General features: G+C 40.3%; 1 protein-coding gene across 1 annotated transcript in view; it reads right to left on the reverse strand.

Moving 5' to 3' along the window:
- The window catches only part of EP300 (E1A binding protein p300), a 61,313-nt gene that overhangs the window by 23,354 nt on the left and 16,430 nt on the right, over nucleotides 1-21,529 (reverse strand). The window contains exons 3-15 of the mRNA XM_033057671.2: nucleotides 13,182-13,358; nucleotides 10,774-11,035; nucleotides 9,907-10,020; nucleotides 8,794-9,030; nucleotides 6,258-6,351; nucleotides 5,797-5,931; nucleotides 5,283-5,400; nucleotides 4,618-4,792; nucleotides 4,165-4,242; nucleotides 3,240-3,349; nucleotides 2,574-2,729; nucleotides 1,078-1,521; nucleotides 395-583 (exon numbers count right to left, since the gene is read on the reverse strand). Of these exons, the coding sequence (XP_032913562.1) occupies nucleotides 395-583; nucleotides 1,078-1,521; nucleotides 2,574-2,729; nucleotides 3,240-3,349; nucleotides 4,165-4,242; nucleotides 4,618-4,792; nucleotides 5,283-5,400; nucleotides 5,797-5,931; nucleotides 6,258-6,351; nucleotides 8,794-9,030; nucleotides 9,907-10,020; nucleotides 10,774-11,035; nucleotides 13,182-13,358 (2,289 nt within the window). The remainder of the gene's footprint in view (nucleotides 1-394; nucleotides 584-1,077; nucleotides 1,522-2,573; nucleotides 2,730-3,239; nucleotides 3,350-4,164; nucleotides 4,243-4,617; nucleotides 4,793-5,282; nucleotides 5,401-5,796; nucleotides 5,932-6,257; nucleotides 6,352-8,793; nucleotides 9,031-9,906; nucleotides 10,021-10,773; nucleotides 11,036-13,181; nucleotides 13,359-21,529) is intronic.

Raw genomic sequence — 21,529 nt, forward strand, 5'->3', positions numbered from 1 at the left:
CCTGTTCCAATGCTTGACAACCCTCTCAGTGAAGAAACTTTTCCTAATATCCAAACTAAACCTCCCCTGGCACAATATGAAGCTATTTCCCCTCATCTTAGTATCCGCTATTTTAACAGCTCTAAGATTGACCTGAGTGCATTCTCACACTGGCATTTACAAAAGCTAAGCTTCATAACAATCACATTATAATGGTCCTTCCTGCAGCCACTGATTTTTACACAATTTCACCACAAAACACAGACCCTTTTTTAGGGATAAGGTAAGACAACAATCAGAACTGGAGCAGCAGCAGGTAGCACCTACAGCTCACTGAATTCTGGAAGGAATTACCAAAAGCATCCAGTAGTAGTAGATGAAGGTATTCTACCCAACAGCTGGTCAACAATCTCACCTCAGATTTCTCCTCCATTTGCATCTCTGTCTGTTCTGGTTCCCCTTCTTCAGTTTTAATCTCCATTTTCACTTCCTGCAAGGGTGGCTGCTGCTGTTCTGGAACAGTTTGCTGAGAGTTCACCTCTGTGCTGCTGGTGGATGGGGGATTGGATACCTGTCCATCAATGCTCACAGCTGGCTGTGAAAGCTGAGGGAACAAAACACATTACAAACAGGCTTCTAATGAACCTATTTTTCTTTTTTAATCTTTCACCCACGCTACATTTCCACTGAATTTAAAAACACTTTAGTACTTCTACTTGCTTTCCCTGAAGAATATAGTGTCCCACAACCTCAGCTATTGGAAAACATTATCAGAGGCATGCATTAAAAGGTCTTGTCTACAGAAAATTATATTGTTTCCCCTATTGTACAAGCACTATGCTTACATGTATGTATAGGTAATCAAAAACCTCATCCATGTTTCACAGTGAACTTCAAAACATGTACAAGAAAACTGTAAAATACTTCCTCTTTGTAAACAACAGATGATCTACAGACTTGTCTTGATGGAAAAAGTTTACTCCCCAAATACAAAAAAAAACCCCTATTTTAATACTAAACATGCCAGGAACACACAACTGAAAATTAAACCTTACACACAAACATCAGCAGGAAAAGCACAATGAAGTATTTCCTTACAGGTGTTGTGGGGTGCTGAGGTTGCAGCGGTGCTGTTGGTGTGGGAACAGATGCAGTCGTGCTTTGCTGTGACAAGGGCTGCTGTTGTTGCTCTGCGGAAGGGGTAACTGGAACTGGAGGTTGGACTTGTGGAGGCAGCTGTGTCTGTGGAGGCGTTGGAGTCTGCCTTTGAGGGGGGTGCATAGTTTGGGACTGTGGTCCAGGTGGCATTGCCTGAGGAGCAGGTGTGGGGGCAGTGGTGGCAGCAGCTGCTGCCGCCTGCTGTTGCTGTGATCCCAAGCCTGGGGGCGTGTGGTGAGGTGTTGGGGTTCGGCTAGGTACCGGAGAAGGAGAATTTTGGTGCATGGGAGGCTGTGGAAGAGGTGGGCAGTGAATATGGCTCCCTTGAGAACCTGGAGCCATTGCAGGAGAGTTCACAGGACAGGAAGAGCTGGTCATTTGTGCCTGTGGGAAAACAGGTACACATTTGCAAAGACTTGAAATAAAAGAGCAAGAGAAATTACTGTCAAATGTCTGCTTTCCTTTAAAAAAACGTGACAAACCATCTGCTTCACTTTTAAAAACTCTTTCAAAAGCAGAAACTGTCTACTTGATTTATTTTGTTCTACACAAAGATAAGGCTGTTTTATAGTTTATTTTTCTCTCTTTGAGAAATTTCAATAGAATAACTTATACTTGTTGATATACTTAGAGAACAGCACACCTACACTTTGCAAAACATTTCTTTCTAAAACTGCAGATTTGTACATCCTGAATATGGGACAATGCACCACAGTGAAGAACTGCATTCAAATACACTTAGTGTGCCCATGCCTCCACCCCCAAGATGAGAAACTGAATTTATCATCACAAATAAGTACAGCTGTAACGCTAGTATTATAAAATTATAAAAAAAAAATTGTATTGGTCAAGATAAAAAACTGTAACTCCACAATAATCTTGCCTGCAAACTAGGAAGAAGCATCAATGAGAAGCAAACTGACGTTCCCTACTTCTTCCTGGCCTGAAAGGTTCTTGCTGAAAAGGGAGAGGGAGAGGACAGAAAGGAAACTGCTAGACTGTAAGTTCAGATGGTGAGTAGTGATAACCCTCTTAATCCCCCAAAGCCAGCAACGCACAGGTGCGGATAGACATGCCTTTTTATGACATATTATGCCATCTCTTAATTTCTCAGGCTCTGCTGCTTCGCTGTTCAGCAGGAGAATCTTAACTACTGCATGCTGAGTCACAATTTCTTCTTTGCTCCATACAAACAAACCTAAAACAATTTCTCTTAAATTCCTTAAATTTAAGCCTGAGAAGTCAACAATATTTCACCCTTGCCATTCCCAGTGCTACACCAGGAAAATGAAAAGTCTCAATAAATTAATTTGGTTAACTATAATTCCAAAAAGTCTCTCAGGGAAACAAGTTGTTCTTCACTACTACAAACTGAATAACCATAACCAGTATAAGACAAAGGTCACCAACACCACTTCAAGGAATCAGAAACTTACTTGGGATACTGGTGTCTGATTGCCAGGCTGAGTCATAGGCATGTTCGCTGTGTTCATTCCTGGGGAAGAAGCAGGGAACTGAGTCTGTTGTAGAAATTGATTCTGACCAGAAGGCTGGCCAACTCCTGGTTGCTGCATACGTGAAGGAAATCCCATCTGGTGGAAAAGAAAGCAATTAATTTCTCATGATGCGCATATACCTTTGAAACATTTTACACAAAAAAAAACCCCAAACCCCAAAAACATTTATCTTATTGCAGAAATTGATGCTTGCCACTTATCTGTAGGATAAAACGTGAAAAGCCTGCTTATAGCTCCTCTCAAAAGACAGATTTTATGATGATTTCTCTTAAAAGCTAAGTAAAAGGATATTGATTTCAGACTGGGACTGTGACTTAAGATTCATTTTGGTTCCTTGTTTTAAGAATGCAACAAAAAGCCACTTCCACTTAATTTTTTTGGCAATTCTCACTGCAAAGATCTAAAGATTTACTATAGATCAGGTAAATGTTACAGGAGAAGCAAAAGACAGAAACCAAAGGGCCAAGAGAATGAAGAAGTGATGCTTAATTTATTTTCAAATTTCTTTTATTTATTGATTTTAAGGAAACCACAGACAAGAGAAGCAAACCTGTGAACTCAACCATGGAGGGAAGGCACACTGACCTGGTTCATGGCCCCAGCCTGACTTAGCTGTCCAGGGTGCTGAAGAGGTGGTGTTTGTCGGGGTCCCATTGGTGACAGCTGCATGTTCATCTGGCCAAACTGATTCATTCCTGTGAGTTTGTGCCAAAAAATCATGTGTAAACAAAGGCCTGAAATCTCCTGTAGGCACCATTCAACATTTGGAGAAGAAATGCTGTTTCTTTCTAATTTTGCTTTTCAGCAATCAGCTTTCAATCAAATTTTGCTTTCTATTAACTAGTTATGTGGAATGATTTTAGTGTTCAAGTTACCTACTCTTTCAGAATACAGACCAGCTCTTCCCTCCTCAAGAGATCTGTTTCCACTGTTACTAAAACTGATTAAGTTTGAGAGCTCTGTAACACGCAAAAAATACTGCTCATCACACCTGCTACTGAAGATGAACTTTCCACAGAAAGTTGCATTACCTTAATTACATATGAGAAATTCACTTACTGAATATCAAACTGTATCTTAACTTCAAGTAATTTGCATGTTGGCTATAACACATCTTGAACATGTAACAAAGGTTCTGACACTTTTTTCTGAGCAGTAATTGTCACCACATTCCCTCTGCCACCAACATATCCCTCACCTGAGCTGGCTGGGTTCACCATGTTTGACTGATCCCACCATCCTATGCACACAAGACCAGAAATTCCAAAAGTATCAAGGTCTTTATCTAACAAAGCAAGCAGCTAAAGTGCAGCTCAAAGTCATAAGATGAAATACTACTAGAGATACTGTTTTATATTTATTATATAGTTATGTTAAAATTATCCAATATAGATAGCTATTTTCTTAAATGTTAATTAAAACTGTACATGATACAAGGTCTCTGATGCTTCAGTAAGAGCTGTCCAATTCCTTTACAAATCACAGTAGCAAATTTTCTTCAAATACTCACCTGGCTGTGCCTGCATGCGGTTCATCATCTGGTTTGGCACATTGGCACGTATCAGGGTTGGGTCAGGAAGAGGACCATCTGCAAAAAAAGACATTGAAAAAGATAATGTTATTCAGAAGACCACCAGGATTTATTCATCAAACATTTTAGTGAGAATTACACATTAAAACTAATGTATAAAGAAAGTAAATGCATACAGTAACTAAGCATTATTAAAGAGTTCTCAAAGTGTGAGGCAAACTCAAGAACTTCTCTGAAAACAAAAGTACATCTCAGTGACAGAAACATTCTCTCAGAGTGAGCTATCAGAAACTGGGGACAAAGTCGAAGCATGTTCTCAAGGCACAACAATGAACAGTAGCTCAAAAACAACTCAGGTACCTATTAACAGGCTACTGAAATGACAGTACAGGATTTCCTGCACCAGGTAATCAGTAACCCAAAGGTTCTTACTTGCAGACATTCCTGGCTGTGGCTGTCCCATATTGGGTCCTTGATTCATGGGAGCTTGTGGCATGCCTGGAGCATTCGGGATCATATTTTGCTTCTGCAGCCTGGTTCTTCGTTTCTCCTCCAACTCTTTCTGAATCTTGTAGATCTTCTCTGCTAGCAAGTGATAGTACTCTGCCTGTTGGGGAGGAATAAAAGCCAAGAAAGGTGATGAAACACACTCTAAGAAAAGGCAAGTGGTCCCAGTGATTCAAATTTGCAAAGCAGCCTTACACACATTTTGGCTTGGGTTGGGAGGCAGTCTTCCCCTTTGCAGGGACTGTCAGATAAGAGGGGGAAAAGGGGCATGCTAAGAGCCCTGCTCTCAACTATTACACCAACACCAGATTTTTCTCATGTCCAACACTTTTCTGGAACAATCACAGTGAAGAGCTTCAACACTGCCTTTAGGGGACTGTGACAAGTCTCAGGCACAGCACATCTCAACTCCTGGCACAATCAGGCAGCAGCCTTCAACTTGCTGGTTCCTAGAGCCCATCTGGCAGCCCCTAAGCACTTGTTTCCTCAGCTTGGGAGTCTCATCTATGCTTTCATTTCTCTTCCTCCCCAAACACTATAGGATCAAGGTAGAAATAAGCAGAAGTAGACAACAGGGGATGGCATCTCACCCTGCTGTTTGCTGATTCATACATATCTCCTTCCACCTTCCGAGCATATGCCACCAGATTCTCCATACGTCGATCCTTCAGTGCTGCAGGGTCAGGAGTAGGAAATATGGCTTGGACTCTGAGGAGGAAGAAAAAAATTACAGAAATGTATGTAAGTGATTAGAATGTTCCCAACCAGCATTAACCCCAGCAGTTTTAACACAAAGCAGTAAGCAAATGTGCTGACAGACTGCATCTACTGCTACTTCTTCCAGGGGCAGTAGAGGTTGTAGATAGCTTGAGTCCTTGCAGATGGCCTGAGTATGGAGCACAAAATTTCCATTACAACAGCCCCACACCAGCAGATGCAGTTCCATCTTTCCTGCTTCTGCTTTCCCTTCTCATACATCCTGACAAAATTCACTCCTTGGTCCTCTAGTTTTGCAAGTCAGGCTTCTGTAACCCCTCTGCCTCCAATACACTTCTGGGGCAGCAGCTCACGAAACAGAAGACTGTTTTGATATTAGCTACTCACAATTTATGAACAAGGTGGTTTCTGAGATCCTGAGTAATGTCTTCATGCCACTGCTTTCGAATTCCAGTATTGGATGGTTGAGCTGTTGGCATGGCTCCCAAACTGGCAACGTTGGCGCTTTCACTCATCATGGGGCTTCAAAAACAGAGTGAGAATTGAGTGCAAAAGTCTAGCCCCAGCTTAATTATCTTACAGTCATAGCCTCTTTTAGAATAATGTTAGGACAAAGTGCTAGTTCAGCCATTTCCTAATCAATGGACAAACTGCAGAAATAGCTGCACACACACCAAACAACACCATGAAAGAGTACATGCTGTTCTACCCAAGGACTTGGAAAACTGCAACAAAAGCTACAAAATCCAAATGGAGAGATAGCCATCAATGGCATTTACTCCACTGTTTATGCAAGAAGTGCCATGAGATCAAAACAACATCACTGGGGTACAAAGGAATCAACTTACTTTTGAGAATTCATGGTTGAATGTAACATTGAGTCAGGCAGCAGATTAGGGGGTTGAACCCCTACTCCTCCATTCACTCCCATTGGATTTGCATCTAGAAAACAGAAGAACACAGAAAAAATGAAGAGCTCATTTACCACGCAAAATCAGTAACTGTTCAGCACTAACAAGGGTTTATACTTTCAAGTACTTGGACTTTTGTGAAGGCAATTTAATTACCCATTGCTCTCTTCACCCTCTTTCTTTTATAAACTTAGAAATGAGTCTGAGGCACAACACTGGTGACCTCCAAGGGAAGCATCAAACCCATTAACTCTGCACATCTTCCTGAACTTATCAACAAAGAAGTGATTTTAATTTGCTGCAAATATTATGTTCCACAGACCTTTCCTGTGACTCTGTAATGAAAGATTTCAATCACTACTTTTTTGTTTAGAAGCAGTTGGATTTTTTTTTTTATTCAGAATCTTAGGATATACATTCACAAAGGTTTCTAAAACTTAAAACATCACCTACCACCCACCTCAGACAAGATCCTTCCTCACCCACTTCATACTTAATGATCCTACAACTAACTCCAATGCCTGTAAGGAAAATCTGACAATCTTTTGCAGGAAAAACCTCTAATTTCTGAATAACAAAATCTGGTTTTCTGAATCATACCAGATCTTGATGACCATAAAAATCACCTGTTTCCTTCACACACTACAGTTACCTCTCAATCAGTAAAAAAAAATGCAGCAGATTTTTGTCTGGAGCTTCCATACAAATCGTTTTGTAAAGCTGCAAGTAGCACGAAACCTGTTACCAAGCTTCACATGTATTTAGGACATTTGAATCCTACAAATGCATATTTCAAGCAAAATTACACACTGCATACAGGAGAAACCCACTGAAATAAAGTCTATCGAGCCTAATACATACCCCTAATATCACAACCAAGTACTCCACAGATTTTTCATAAATCTGTTCAAAATCTCCCTTCCTTTAGTCCTTTTCTTCTTTCCAAATTGACTTTGTCCTCTGAAAGCACGCTAGCATGCAAGACAACAGTCAACCTTTACCTTAACTCACCCTTTTCCAACTGTCAAAACCCACCATTTGTTTGAGCTACTAAGGACTGCATTTTTTCACATAGCAGTCCTCATCAAATCCTGCTACTTCTCCTAAACTAGCCCTGTTGTTCTGTAGGCCATGAGCTGACAATTCCTAAGCTCACCTGCTATAATTCCCTCCTTGGCCACCTACTCCTAATAAGGATGCAACAATCAAAAGTCTACACTCTCCATGCTTGTCCTTTCTACACCAAGTTTCAGGTCTTCACACTCCAAGAGTTTTTTCTACCCCATTTCATTGGATTTTCTTAGCAATTATACAAAGAATGTCCACTGTTCTGCAAGGAATGCACAGGCAAAACACTGTCTATAAGTAATTATATACATAAAATAGGAATCATTTTGCTTCAGAAAAGCACAATAGAAAGATTTAGAAAGAAGCAAATAGAAATATTTGCTTCTAAGGTACAATAGAAAATCATATTATTTTAATCTAACTTTTAAGACTAAGCTCTCAGGACCTTTGCCCTTTCACTTGTTTTTACACACTGGAAGACAAAGTTTTAGCAAACTACATGCAATCTGTGAGGGCCAGTCATCTCCTTAACAAGACTATTCTACCCAGCAGTCTTTTCCCAAGTAACTCAAGAGCAGCATTCCCTTTGCACAGCAAAGTAGAAGTTAACCAACTTCTGCTGGCTGGATTTTGTGTGTTTCTGCACCAATCTCACATTCTGCACACAAGCTTGTCATGGGACACGTAGGCACGACCACTGCAATCCCATACAAGCTTGTGAGAAATCACTGTCAGCTCTTTATTCCTCTTTTCTGCTAAAAAAGCCACATCTACTTATGCAACTCAAGCAAAGAGCTTGAGTGAGAAAAACTCCTGTGATGCAATTTCAAACTATCAAACAGATTTGATGGTTAAAGGTGACTTCATCATTGATAGCTAGGTTCCAAATCTGTGATATTGCTTATAAGCTATCTAGACAATTTAGAGCTATGTGAGATCACATGACAGGATTCAGAGAGGATTCAGCTATTTACTATTTTTCATTTTTAAACAAACTTTACACATCTGAGATACAATGTAAAATGCTCTGAGTGACAGGGAAGTACACCTGAATGCTGGCATTCCAATGCTTGCGTATCTAATTAAAAACTTCCCCAATAGCCTGAAACTTTCATTACAGTACAATTATAAAGCTAACAAGAAAAAAAAAAGCCTTGGGAAATTATTTTTTTTCCAAAGAGACTAGTTTTTCCAGAGAACTTGTCTTCCAGGAGAAAGCACCTGGGCCCCTCTAATGTTCCTGTTCCAGTGAGTAACTTGCTATTTCAAGTCTAACATATCACAAAGCCCTACCTTTTGCAAATTAACTGGCAGTATTAAGTTAGTAGGTCAAGAAAATTTGCATTAGATGTAGCATGGGGAAGTTGCCTGTAGTTTGCATTTTAAGGCTAACAGATAAACTTACTCATAGGATTCATGGGGCGCAGACCCTGGGGTGACTGTCCCTGTTGCTGATTCTTCACTTGAGCCTGGGGCTGTGTCTGCATCTGGTTCCCTTGATAGGTCAGTCCGAGGGCTGCATAGGCTCTCTCGATGGAGCTGGGGTCTATCTGATTGGTAGTGTTGATGCTGGGCGTTGTCTGCTGCCCCACGCCCACAGAGCCGGTATTGGCAAGTCCCACTGCAGCTCCGCCCAGCAGCGCTGCGAGAGACACACAGAGTTAGTGAGGAGAGCAGAGGGCAGCCAGAGAGGCCTGCCAGTACAGGCACAAAGAGTGCACAGGCTGCTCAAAACTGAAACATCTCCTTCTGGAAGCATGCAGGGAACAGATCTGAAAAACGTATCACAAAACAGAGAGAAGTTTTGACCCAACCAGCCAATCCAACATGCTGTTTTCCCCTTTGAGCTGCTCACAGGAAATCCCACTCCTAAGTATTTAGGACACATCTGCTTGCTTCAAACTGAAAACAGAGGCACACCATGTCACAGAGGCAAAAGGCAGAAGTGTACATGCAACCTTCCACCAGTCACTGCAACACCTTATTGGTTGTTTTTTCTTCCTTTTTCTTAAAGAAATAGCTCACATTAGTCATGAGAAGAGCCTACAGTGACATTAAAGCAGGAAGAGGGAAAGAAACCCCATACAGGTAACACAATGACAAAAATCTTGCCTAGCATTTTGTCAGGGATACCAAGGAGACACAAAGAGAAATGGAAAGTGACATCTGATGTAAACAAAGAATGAAGACAGAACCAAGTATCAGGGCTGAAATGACACAATGTGCATGTATGTGCACATCTGTCTCCAGAATCTGCCCAGCTGGAAGAAGTAGCAATGAAAAGCCAATCATTTGGTTGAGAGAGCTATTACCACTCTCTTGATAAAAAATACAACAAAGTCAGAAAGGTTTCATAAACACTAGCAATCAAAGTCAGAAAAATACTCTGAAACTAAAGAGAAAAATCACTTCAACATGTTCTGAGAACATCACCACGACCATATGGGTGCAAGAAAGTTTAACTCCCAACATTAATTTTATGGTTTATTTAACACAGAGAATTCCCCAGTAGACTCACATTGCTGATTTCTTTTGTCCCCAGCATTTTTGAGAGGCAAACATACAGGACAATCATGTCTCGTACAATTCTTCCAATGTGAGATGATTTGTCGGGAAGATGCGCAATGTGCCACTGAAAAAGAGAAGGAACAAAAAGCATTTACAAACTGCTGCTGGTATCTCCACATGGTCATCACAAACTGGGTAGAGAGTGGCATTTCTCTCAGGGCACACATCTGTATCAACACAAGTCAATAAAGTATTATTTGAAATAGTTCAGCACTAATTAGCACTGAAAAGGTAGCCAGATTTCTTCCAGTACTCTTGGCTCAACCAAAGCCTGCTCGAAAATCCTACGTGATACACCCAAGCCTACAGCTTGAAGGATACCTCCATCTACTCAGGTATCAGGTAGACTGCGCCAAGCAACTGAGATGTCAACAACTGGCACAATCCAGATGAGCCAAGGTTATCAAAAAGGGAGATTGCATTTTAATAAGACAGCAAGAGGTTAGAAGTGCCAGTAGCAGTCAAATTCATGGCTTGGCATTGCTTGAGATTCATCTCTTTAGTTAAAGGAAGACAAGTAGATCCCTATTTGCAGATTTCTGCTTTGTGTCTACCTTTAAAAAAGGCAGAATCCAGAAGATTTTACAGTGAGTTACAAAGTTAGGCATGAGATTTTTACTCATCTTTGTTATATCTGGTCCCCTCTAACTTGTATAGACTTTATAGAGGCTCAGAAGTTGCTTACAATTCCCTGTCTTAAGCAAATAAGACAACTTCTTTAACTTATTTCTCAAGTCACCCACTAGTCCATCTCTTTCTAGGAGCCCTTCTCCTCCCTCAAACCTTAACCTCATCTACATGAGCACTCCCCACTTACCTTGGCAAGATTTGCCAGCCTGACAGTGTGTCATGTGGTTCAAGACATTCTTCATGGTTCGGCAATGCGGGAGGTTGCACTGTCGCACCTCCCCGTTGGCCTGTTCTCGACGCTGACACTTGTGAGCATGTAAGAGGAGAACGAGTTGCTGCTGAATGAGTTTGCGCTTTTCTGGATCTGCTGTTGGTGCTCCAGACCCCATTCCTTGAGAAGCTGCTGGCCCCATCCCAGCTTGCTGTACCTGAGGAGCCTGCTGTTGGCCCTGAAGAAGGTGAAAAAGAAATTGCCAGAGATTTTTGAAAATAATTCATTTAGTAAGCAAACAGCAACACAAGAAAAAGTCCAATAAGAGAAATAAGTACTACTACATTCTCTGATTAAAGAAACAGCCCACTCATGTGTAGTTCTGGAGGACTCATTAAAAATGCCCCTTAGCAACAGTCCTGGCAATTCTCTTGCCAGCCATAATTTCCTCCCCATATCACTCTATTAGTCCTAGCTCTTGCCTTATCAATGGCCAGCAGACCTTTGCACATGCTCACAGGTTTATTTGCAGTGTTAGACCAACCAGAAAATTATTAATAGCATTTAGATCTCAAATCTCCTCATTTTGGAGGCTAAAAAGTTTCATCCACAATCCTTGCATTAATGGAAGAAAGTTCACTTTTATAATGAATAGGGTTTTCAGTCTCAGTATAAGGCGTCTCAAGTTGACTGCTCCTTGAAAAGGAGAATGAAAGAGAAGTTCTGGGAAGTTTTTAACCTTTTTCCATCAGCAAATTCGCACATAGGCATTCAAAACAAGCATCTCTAGTTTCTGTTAGAGATGAAGCACAGTTTCAGGATAATAAACAGCACAGAACTAATGTCAGATATGGCAACTTACGTCTTCTCTGCTTCTGCTTATTTCTTCAGAACTCTGTGTTCCTTTCAGGTGACATCAGAGGAATGCTCAAATAAGAAAGGCTTAGGTACTCTTATTTTGCTTGCTTCACTTCAACACAACAGACTTCAGTTTCTAATCAACTCTTCCCAGAGGTTCTACAGGATGTTCCTGGAGATCTCCTGATCTTTAAATCCCAGCTACCTGCACTTCTAAACCCCAGTTCTCCTGCAGCTCTTGGCTACTAGTATAAACCTTTCATTTTACAAGGCAATTTCACCAATTAGTCAGGCCTTCAAGTTCTGTGCATGTTCCAATATCGCTGTAAATGTCTTGTCTGCAGTCTGGCATTCTAAGTGACAACTGAGATAGCAACAACTTGAAGTTCCTACGTTCAGCTGGGTACCAGTTCAAAGGAGTTATATGCTCTGCACTGAAAACAAACTTGACAGCTGGGGTTCTGAACAAGTTTTGGCTGCTTTTTTATTGATTCATACAACCAACTGGTTCGCTCATCTTCCGATGTTTCATGCTCAACTTAAAAAAACCATTAAATAAAACTCACAGGATGGAGCTGTTTGTAATTTATAGGTACTAAAGTTAACTGGAAATGATTTTTCAGCAACAGTTAGTAAGATCAATAGATGGATCCTCCCAGGGGGTGTGTGGGAGTGAAATGTGAAATTTGAAGCAGGGAGAAACATAAGCTATTCAGAAATAAGAATTTGTTTCCTAAATTTAAAAAAAAAATATATATAGGAAAAAATAACCCTGTTAGACATGTTGTATGTCATACCCCTAATCACTTTGAGCTTTGAAAATGAGGCATCAGTGTTAAACTCAAGCCAGGGAATCTAACATTAAGGCATGTGGTGAGGCACTGGCATTTGCAAGTTTGGGTCGTCCACTTTTCCCACCATTTTTATTCCCTTTTCCTCAAGTCCTGCTGCAATAAGAGTGGTGGTAAAATGGAAAGGTACCAGGGCTACTACAGTTGCCAGGGAATCACCTCCAACATCAGGACTGTTGCACATGTTTGTGTAATTCACAAGAACAAACACAGGGTTGGGGTTTCTAAGCCCTATCATAGGTAATATCTGTTTGAGAAGGGACACTTCTCTTTCCCAAAAGCATCAGTACAAGCAGGAAAACAATTCTCCAGATAGAGCTATTCTGAGGAGAAGGGTCCCAATACAGCAACAACAAAAGAAAGGATAGGACATGAGAGCAGAGGTGTCCAAACAGGTTACAAAGCCCATTTCAGTTAAGGAGCTCCATTTCATTTTCCCTATTAACACGGTTTGAAGGCGAAAGAGTGGAGATGCAGCTCATCAGCATACAAAGCCAACTCAGCCCTCCCCCTCATATCACTCTTAGGGGTTGAAACTAGTGCATTCTGTGTGGATGCTGAGCACATAGTTACAGTGGGTATGAGAGCTGCAAAAAACTTACAATGTGGCAAGACCAGAGCATATTGGTCCTCCTTACCACAACATTTTCTGAATACACCTTTCATTCTACTTACCATGTTAGGCATTCCTGCCCCAGGAACTGGCTTCTTGTCCATTGGAAACTGTGGTAAGCTATTCTGCAGTCCAGCTTTATTCTGCATCTGAGGGCCAAGTCCACTGGCTCCAATCTGCTGCCCAGTATTCTGACTATAGGGCTGGCCATAAGGGCTGGGATTGCTCATCATTCCAATCTAGGAATTAAAATGGTAAGGTGTCCAAGTAAGATAAATTTCACAATGTAAAAGGCAAATGAATACTTCAGAGAAGCAAGAGCAGTCACAGCCACCAGCCAGCTGCACTGTTCCACATGCTTCCCCTGCTCCTTCAGATTCACACATTTACCCATCACACAACATTAACTCCTCAACTAGACAGTTCCTGTAAACACAAAAAACCCAACTTAACAATCTTAGAGATCTAACTGGATGGAAGTGGCCTGATTATTCCTTTATAAAATATTTGGTTATACAGATTTCTCATTTCACCTTTCTGAATCACAAATCTGTACCATGGACCACATAACTTTCCCAGACTTGAGTCTCACCTCCCTGCACTTGTGCAGACTCCAAATGGAGACAAATAGCATCTTCACTCATATCAGCAGAGTTTATCCCAAAAACATCCTACCCAACTGCTAGCACTCCCACAGCTCTTCTCCAGACAGGCATAACAATCCATGTCTGAATTATCAGTACGCAAACATTTAAGAATACACCACAGTCATAGGTAACACCTCACAGTCACACCAACTCATTTACAGTACTAGAGGCCAAAGGAGAGGACAGGTAGAAAGTCTGCAAACAAATCTACTGAACCATTCAGCCACAGGGGAAATAGATTCATGTTCCATACAAGCCATATGCATATCCAACAGTTCTAGCACACCAGAAGATATTGCTTGTTCTCTTGGAATGCCCAGAACCTAAAGAACAAGGAGCAATCTTGCCAATAAAGTTGTTTGTCCTCTGACATTTTTTTCCATTCCTTGCATTTCCATTTATTTTCCATGGGAAATTTGGCCTTCTAGGACCAAAAAAACTAGACATAGAGGACCAGAAAAACTGGCGATTTTTGTTAACATTACCAAGTTCACCATTACTCAGGTAGGATACTCAATAAGCCATAACTCAAAAACAAAGGCACTAAATTACTTCAAAGACCTGTGTTGTTTCAACTCACATTAGCATTTGACTATACAATGTCCAGTCTCCTTGATGCTCTTTGGTTCAAAGCATTTTCCTGCACTCAAAGAAGAACATAACTCCTATGGTAGGTTTGTTTCTAATCACTTCTACATGTATTCTCAAAGCATCATCCCCTAGCAGAAACACCCTGTTTCTGCTCACCAAGCTTCTTCAACCTGCACCAGAAGTAATCAACAGGCCCTGAGACTACCTGCAATTAGTCACACATCCCTTTTTCAGGTTGTAACAACTTCCAATCCATTATAATAGCCTTCAGTTTGCATTCACAGAATAGGGCAGGATCAAACTCAAGCTACAGGTAAACGAATAAAAAATTCACTAAAGAGCCTGCCACTTTAGACATCTGATATGCACAAGTGAATTCACTTGAGGACAGCCCCCCTCCTCCACACGTAAGCAATAACCATAATCACACAGCAGTAATTCATTAGAGAGCAATGAAAGTAATCTCTACACATGGCAGCAAAACAAACTATGTAATGATCAAGCAGAACTAAAAGCCTTCCTTCCCACTGCCATGTCTCAACCACAATGAATACATCTATGGTGACCAACAAAGCAGCTGCTGCCAAAACCAGGACAGGTAAGACCCCAAGCCTTCCTTCTTCTCCCTCAGAACACCACTAAGATCTTACGTGCAAGTTAAGCAGAAGGCCAAGGGAGAAGAAAAGCAAAAGGAGTCAGCAAACACACTTTTAGAAATATTCCCCATCGTCACTGCTGCCTCAAATTCAAGAACAGGTTTTCAAATCTTAGTGAAGGCCTGAGAGTGAGAATTAGTCCCTTAAGAAAACAAGCTATGTTTTCCACTAAGACAGCCAGATCCCTCTGAGGGGATCTCAAAACTCCAGAGAGAGTTTTGAAAGCAAGGATATCCCCAAAACCATAAATTTCTGAGCAAAGCTTTCAAGTTTATTAACAATCACAGCTCCCAAAGTCAGTTGACATCTGAGAGTACACCAAAGCACAGACTATGCTGGCTATCACTATCACCAGCCCCACTTGACTTCTGTAACTTACGTTGCTATCAGCCTTAAAAAACAAGAACAAACCAAACAATTCAGGATTAAAAACTGAAGGCATGTTTTCACAACTTGGTGTTACAGGGAGAAATCAAGACACCCAACTTGGACAACTGGAAACTTCACACACTGATATCAAAGGCTCAGGTTAACTGTGGCATTGTGAGCCAGCTCTATCCTGACTACAGGTAAGACACTCAAACCTAGACTTAAAAAGGATACTTCTGCTATGTCACCCAAAACAAATTTCTAATGAAACTCACAAATGAGGTTTCACCAAGCCAATCAACATTCATATTTGCAACAAAGCTGAACACAGATTCTATGTGAAGCTTCTGACTTTTTCAAATTACTCATCAATTTGATTCAACTCAAACATCAGCCACTGGCACTGTCTGAGGAGTGCAAGACCAGTCCCCTCCAACAAGGCTCTCTCCATGGTAGAAACACAGGGCTCCTCTCTCTCTCCACCCCACTGAGCCAAGGGATCTGGCAGCAGAACACCATGTGCCCAGCTCAGTCTCCTGCTCCTTACAGAGGTAATATTTTCCCATTCCAGGTTACAGGAGAGGCAAAGACCAGAGAGACCAGAGAGGCTCAGGCTAGGTTGGCAGGCAAGCACACCAAACCGACTCAAAGCCAGACACTCAAGCAACACCTAAGCCAAATTCCTCAAGGTCCACACTGAGTCAAGAGAAGGGTAATTTCGTAGATTCTCCACATGGCACAAGGTGGCCTTGTGATCCTGCACAAGAAGCAGGAGTATGCTCATGTTATTTGCTATGAAGTGTTGAGAAACATGAATAAAAGCAAACATGTAACAGGAAGAAATGTATGGCATCATGACTACAGAAGGAAGCTCAAAATCCTGTATAATTTTATCAGTAGGCAGCAACCAAAAAGACTGACACATAGTTCATCAGCACATTAATGTTCATTGGGGGAGATAGATAAACAACCAAGTGCAGAAGAGCCAGCCAAAGAAAAGTGGTGTTACCATCACCGCATGAGAGAAGTACAAGGCTCTATCTGCAATACAATACAAAAACATACTGTAATTTCACAATTATAAGCCACACCTGATAAGCTGCATGTTCAGGTGTCAGCAACGTTTAGGTCTTCATCAATATATAAGCCACACCTGATTATAAGCCACACTTTCGCTGGCAGCAGACTTTCACAAAGTTGCCAATTAGTAACAGAATCGAGGGGTTTACTGGCAGGTGCTGACCTTGGAAACATTATTTCCAAGCGAAAAAAGATACAGACAATAGCTGCGGCAGCGTACCCTGCAAGTTTTATCAACAAGCAGAAAAAGATAGGAACAATAGCGTGGTCATTTTACAAGCATTTCCAACGAATCCGCATTGCCTTTAAACAGCCACTCAGCTGGGTGGGCGGGGAGCCGTACAAGACTGAAAACACCAAAAAAATACACAGAACTATCAGGGCTTGGATCAGTGACACTGCCCCGCTGCCGGGGCCACGCGGGGTCCAGCTCGGCTCGGGGCTGCTGCGGGCTCTCACTTCCGGGTTGGAAAATTTCTGAACATCGTTCATATATAAGCTGCTCCAGAGTACAAGCCGCACTTCCGGGTACGGACCAAAACTTCAGTCAAAATGGTGCGACTTATAATCGTGAAATTACTGTACATGGCCTAATGAGTAGCTACAAGTCAGCCAGTACAATCTCTACTTACTCTTCCGGCCACCACTTCCTTTTACCACCCTTACTACTTCTTTTCATATTCATCCAAAGTTTTTCTTCCTCTCCTCACCTCACAGCTTCCATTTAATTTCATCACATATGCAAGAACTTGCACACAAGGAAGAACAGACAGAAATCCAATTCACAGTAAAAAAGGAAACAAGGAAGATCACAAAACAATAGGTGGTTCATAGAAAGCAAAGGTAATCTCAAATGATTCTACCTTTTACATACACAATAGAAAACAATTTGACTTTCCTGCGTCCAAGAGAAGCAGGGGCTGTCAACACCAGAATGCTGAAAGGTGTGTATCTCTCACCATGGATGATATGAGTTCTGGAAACATCCTAGTTTACAAGCATCAGACAGGGTTACTCAGGTACTCCCCCCATTTAAGAGCAGTAACTACAAAAGCAAAAAAAATTCCCCGAGGTGCTGTTCTAATGCCTTGAAACACACGCATCTTCAATTCAGGAGAAGGTCAAGTGACTGTCTCTGCTTCTAGTTTTACTGTTAATACCATAGAGTACAAATTGAAAAGGAATACCTGCTACAGGTATGCACACAGACATTGCAAATATTCTGTTTCTCTGTAAGAATAACTGTGTAATTAACATTCTGATATTTGAAAGACAGCTAGATATCAGCAGTAGCATTGAATCATTATGAGTTTTTAGATTTGCAAAGGTAACTATAAGCATGGAGAAGTAAACAAAAATCAGTTTTAACAGCATTCTTTCAAAGAAACCAGTATTCACAGTATCAACTATGTATATCTCTACCAGGGAAACTGCAGTGCATGGACTAGTTTAAGGCTATACTGATGCTATCTAGTATCTTTCCGTATCCACAGGTTCACAAGTGAAAGATAATTAACTCTCCCCCAAACAGGAAATTTAGCAAATTTAAGTAAATTCCAGCTGGGTCTTCAAAAATAACAATTTACTGTACATCACTTCCTAGTGCCATTCTACTGACTGGTAGAGCATTACTGAACACAAGTACACCCTAACTACATTTCACCAGTGGTGTCCGCTGCATTCTTTCCAAGGACTGCTATTGATTATTATTATTTACACTTCACTGTATAGTATTTTAAGATGCCTATTTCAAGACACCAGCATTATGTCACTGCTAGTTCTGCAAGAAACTCCCCATGCCATTCCAGAAGTTTAGACTCCAAGTCTTCACTGTTCTATTTTTCCCTCATAAACATTCCTCTCTTACTCTCTGCTAGAAAGTGAGGAATTATTCTTATTTTTTTTTCCTGCCTTGGTTTACCAAAGAAGATAAAGCTAAGGACTGGAACCCAACACTACCCTTTGAATGGATTAATGTACTTGATCATATGGTATGCTTAGTCATAGACTCTGAACAGTATGGATACATTTACCTCTTAAATAAGCACTGAAAAAAGAAAGGCAATCAAAAACACTGACTACCTATCTAAAATAAGAGGCTGAATAGGCTAACACTAAGGAACATACCATGCTTTTATTTTCTTAATCTAATCTCACAATTTGAGGATGACATCTTCAATCTCTTCAACTTTGAACACAAATCTATTATTTTGAAATATCTTACTGTTCTACTTAGAGGAAGTTAGAGATTCTGACACATTAGTTTTTTTCTTTGTAAAATATTGCCATTGAATCTTTTAAACAGAAGTTAAACTGATAAAGCTAATAATAGCAGAGCTTTGTACTTACAGAAAGAGTAAACCAAGTCACAGAGAATTACTACTGGAACTAAACATTTTAAGTTAAATGCTCACAGAGGTACTAGTAATGCCCTTACTAATCTGAACTGCCTACACATACACTTCATTAGTGGAGTACAGGAACATTTCTTGAATCAGAGAGGAAATGGAAGTGACCTGCAGGTCACATCTAACACTGACAGAAATGCATAGAGCAACTTATACACAAAATACCCTCATCCCCTCATAGAAGGCTGGATAGTTAAGATCTTAAACAGGGCACTCTTAACAGAACCCAGTGGAAGAACAAAACAAAGGTTTTAACTAGATAAAATTCCAAATGAAGAATGGTTCAAAACCAGAAACATGAAGCAGCTTTTACCAAATTCAAGCTTTGTGATAAGTTATCTGTTCACATTTAAATCACAGCCATAAAACTATCTAGTGAAACAAAATGCCTGAAAAATACTTAAATGATGACAGAACACAAGCATTACAAGCAATTTCCAAAACACTATTTCAAGAGTAAAAGGCATGTCTGTTATCCTTTTAACTTGCACAAAATCAAGCACACAGAAAACAAAAAACTATTCAAGAACACAAAACTTGTTACAATTCCATCCCCTCCAAACTTCCAGCACTTCCTTTCAGGGTAGACTTTCACAGATGTTTTTATGCCTGTACTGTCACCAAAGTAGGATTCGCACCCTCCTCTAACAGACAAGATCAACTCATTTAAAAAATACCCTCCCTAGTACAGGGATACTAGCTTTCTGACTGATGACTACACACTGGACCTGAAAAACAATTAATCTTTTTTTTTTAATGGCCACCTGAGTTTCAATTTCAGTCAGGTTTAGCTTGTCACAACCCAGCCTGTCCTGCAACTGGCAGAGACAGCATCCAGAGAGAACTGCTTCTTTGTGTGTCAGTGACTGCTAACATCAGGACAGAAAACTACAGCATTATACCACAGGATGGAAACATCAGATTGTGACAGGACAAGTTTATGAACAGAAATCACTTACAGTGACATTTGGAATTTCAAGTCCTAGAAGTAGCATGCACAACTAGAGAAGGTCAGAAGTACATAGATAATGAGCAAAGCAAGTGACTCACTTTGTTGCTAGTCAACATTTTGGGAAGAGAGGAAGAAAAGTTCAGTAACTCCACAGGATAACAGAACAAAGTGGAAACAACCAATTTCACTTTCCAAATTGACTAGCCCCTTGGAGCTTATCTTTCCTGTTAGAAGAGCATAACATCCTCCCTCCTAACTACTCAGCATCATAGGAAACCTAAGCTATTCCATACAAACCATTGCACAGGACACCTCTATTTCACTGAGAGAACTCTGTGAAGCAACTCTCCCATCATCTAAAGGGTCTGCCTTTGGCAAGCTAGCATGATGAAGTCAACAATCACAACCAAAGCATCTCATCTGTTGTTTTTTTTCCTCCTACTGAAGGAGAGCTTCTGGATAATGTGCATTTTTTGCAGCAATGAAGGAAATCTACAGACGTTATTACACAAACTCCCACATTAGCAGTAACACGCTACTAAATTTACCAGTTAGAAAAACTAGCTTTTAAAAACAACTGCTTAAGGTCCTCTGTTTTCATCTACTTTTTGAAGATTTGTAGGTGGGAAAACCCAAAAGCAGATGGGTGGGGAGATAAAATGGTCAGGCATTACTGTTCTCAGACTTTGCTAACTCTACTGTATGAAGTGAAACACAGGCTCCCTGCCAACAACCAAACCAATAGAAGACATTCTGGAATTTCAGCCTCCATTTCAGACTGTTCTTTCTCATCCAACAGTTTCAACTCCTTTATGAGGACTATGTCCACTATACTTAACACAAAAAAAGTCTCAAGATTGTTTTATCAGTAATTAAAGAACCTAAGTAGTTTTAACCAGTCTGTGACTGTGAACCAAAAAACAGAAGTTACTGTGTATTTGGTCTGAATATTCTCAAAAGCATAAAGTGTTTTAATTTAGATGTACAGAACTTTTGGAATTTAAGTAAGAAAAGAATTTAGACTAAATCAGTCAAAAGCTTGATTTTACATTCTTTCTTTACTTTTAGATAAATGAGTTTATTATAGTGCATAACTCTAGCTCTGATAAGATGAAGTTGCATCTCATTTAAACACTCAATACGTCTACTCTTGACCTCTGAAGACAGCTTTCTGAACATCAATTTATTTTTTTTTTTTTTTTTGCAGCCAAGGAATAATGAATGAGGTGTTATGTAATTCCAATGCAAGAATACTTCAAGTAGCTACATATTTATTATCACTGTAAGATGCATATAAATTTTCTACTATAGTAATCAAACTTTGCATCAATTTTCCTATCAGGCAAAAAAACCTGAAATGACCAGAACCCAGAATCATCTCATTACTAAACATATATGTATACACACACACATATTCCCTACTAAAGTTAGCACACTGAGCTTAAGCAAGTAACTAAGGCCAAATAATTTAATAATTACTGTTCAAAGACACCAAAGTAATTTCACTTAACATATTAAAGCATGACAAAACCATTAATACACAGCGTAATTTTTACATATGTTTCAAATACATATATAGACTGTTACTTATCATTCCAAGTCCTCCAAGTAGACTGACTTTAGGCATCCTGAGATTAATTTAGGTATTGCAAAGCAACTTAAAAAAACCTCTCCCCTCATTTGCCAAGAAACACAAAATACCCACTC

The sequence above is a fragment of the Catharus ustulatus genome, chromosome 4 (genome assembly GCF_009819885.2).
Source record: "Catharus ustulatus isolate bCatUst1 chromosome 4, bCatUst1.pri.v2, whole genome shotgun sequence".
Classification (NCBI taxonomy): domain Eukaryota; kingdom Metazoa; phylum Chordata; class Aves; order Passeriformes; family Turdidae; genus Catharus; species Catharus ustulatus.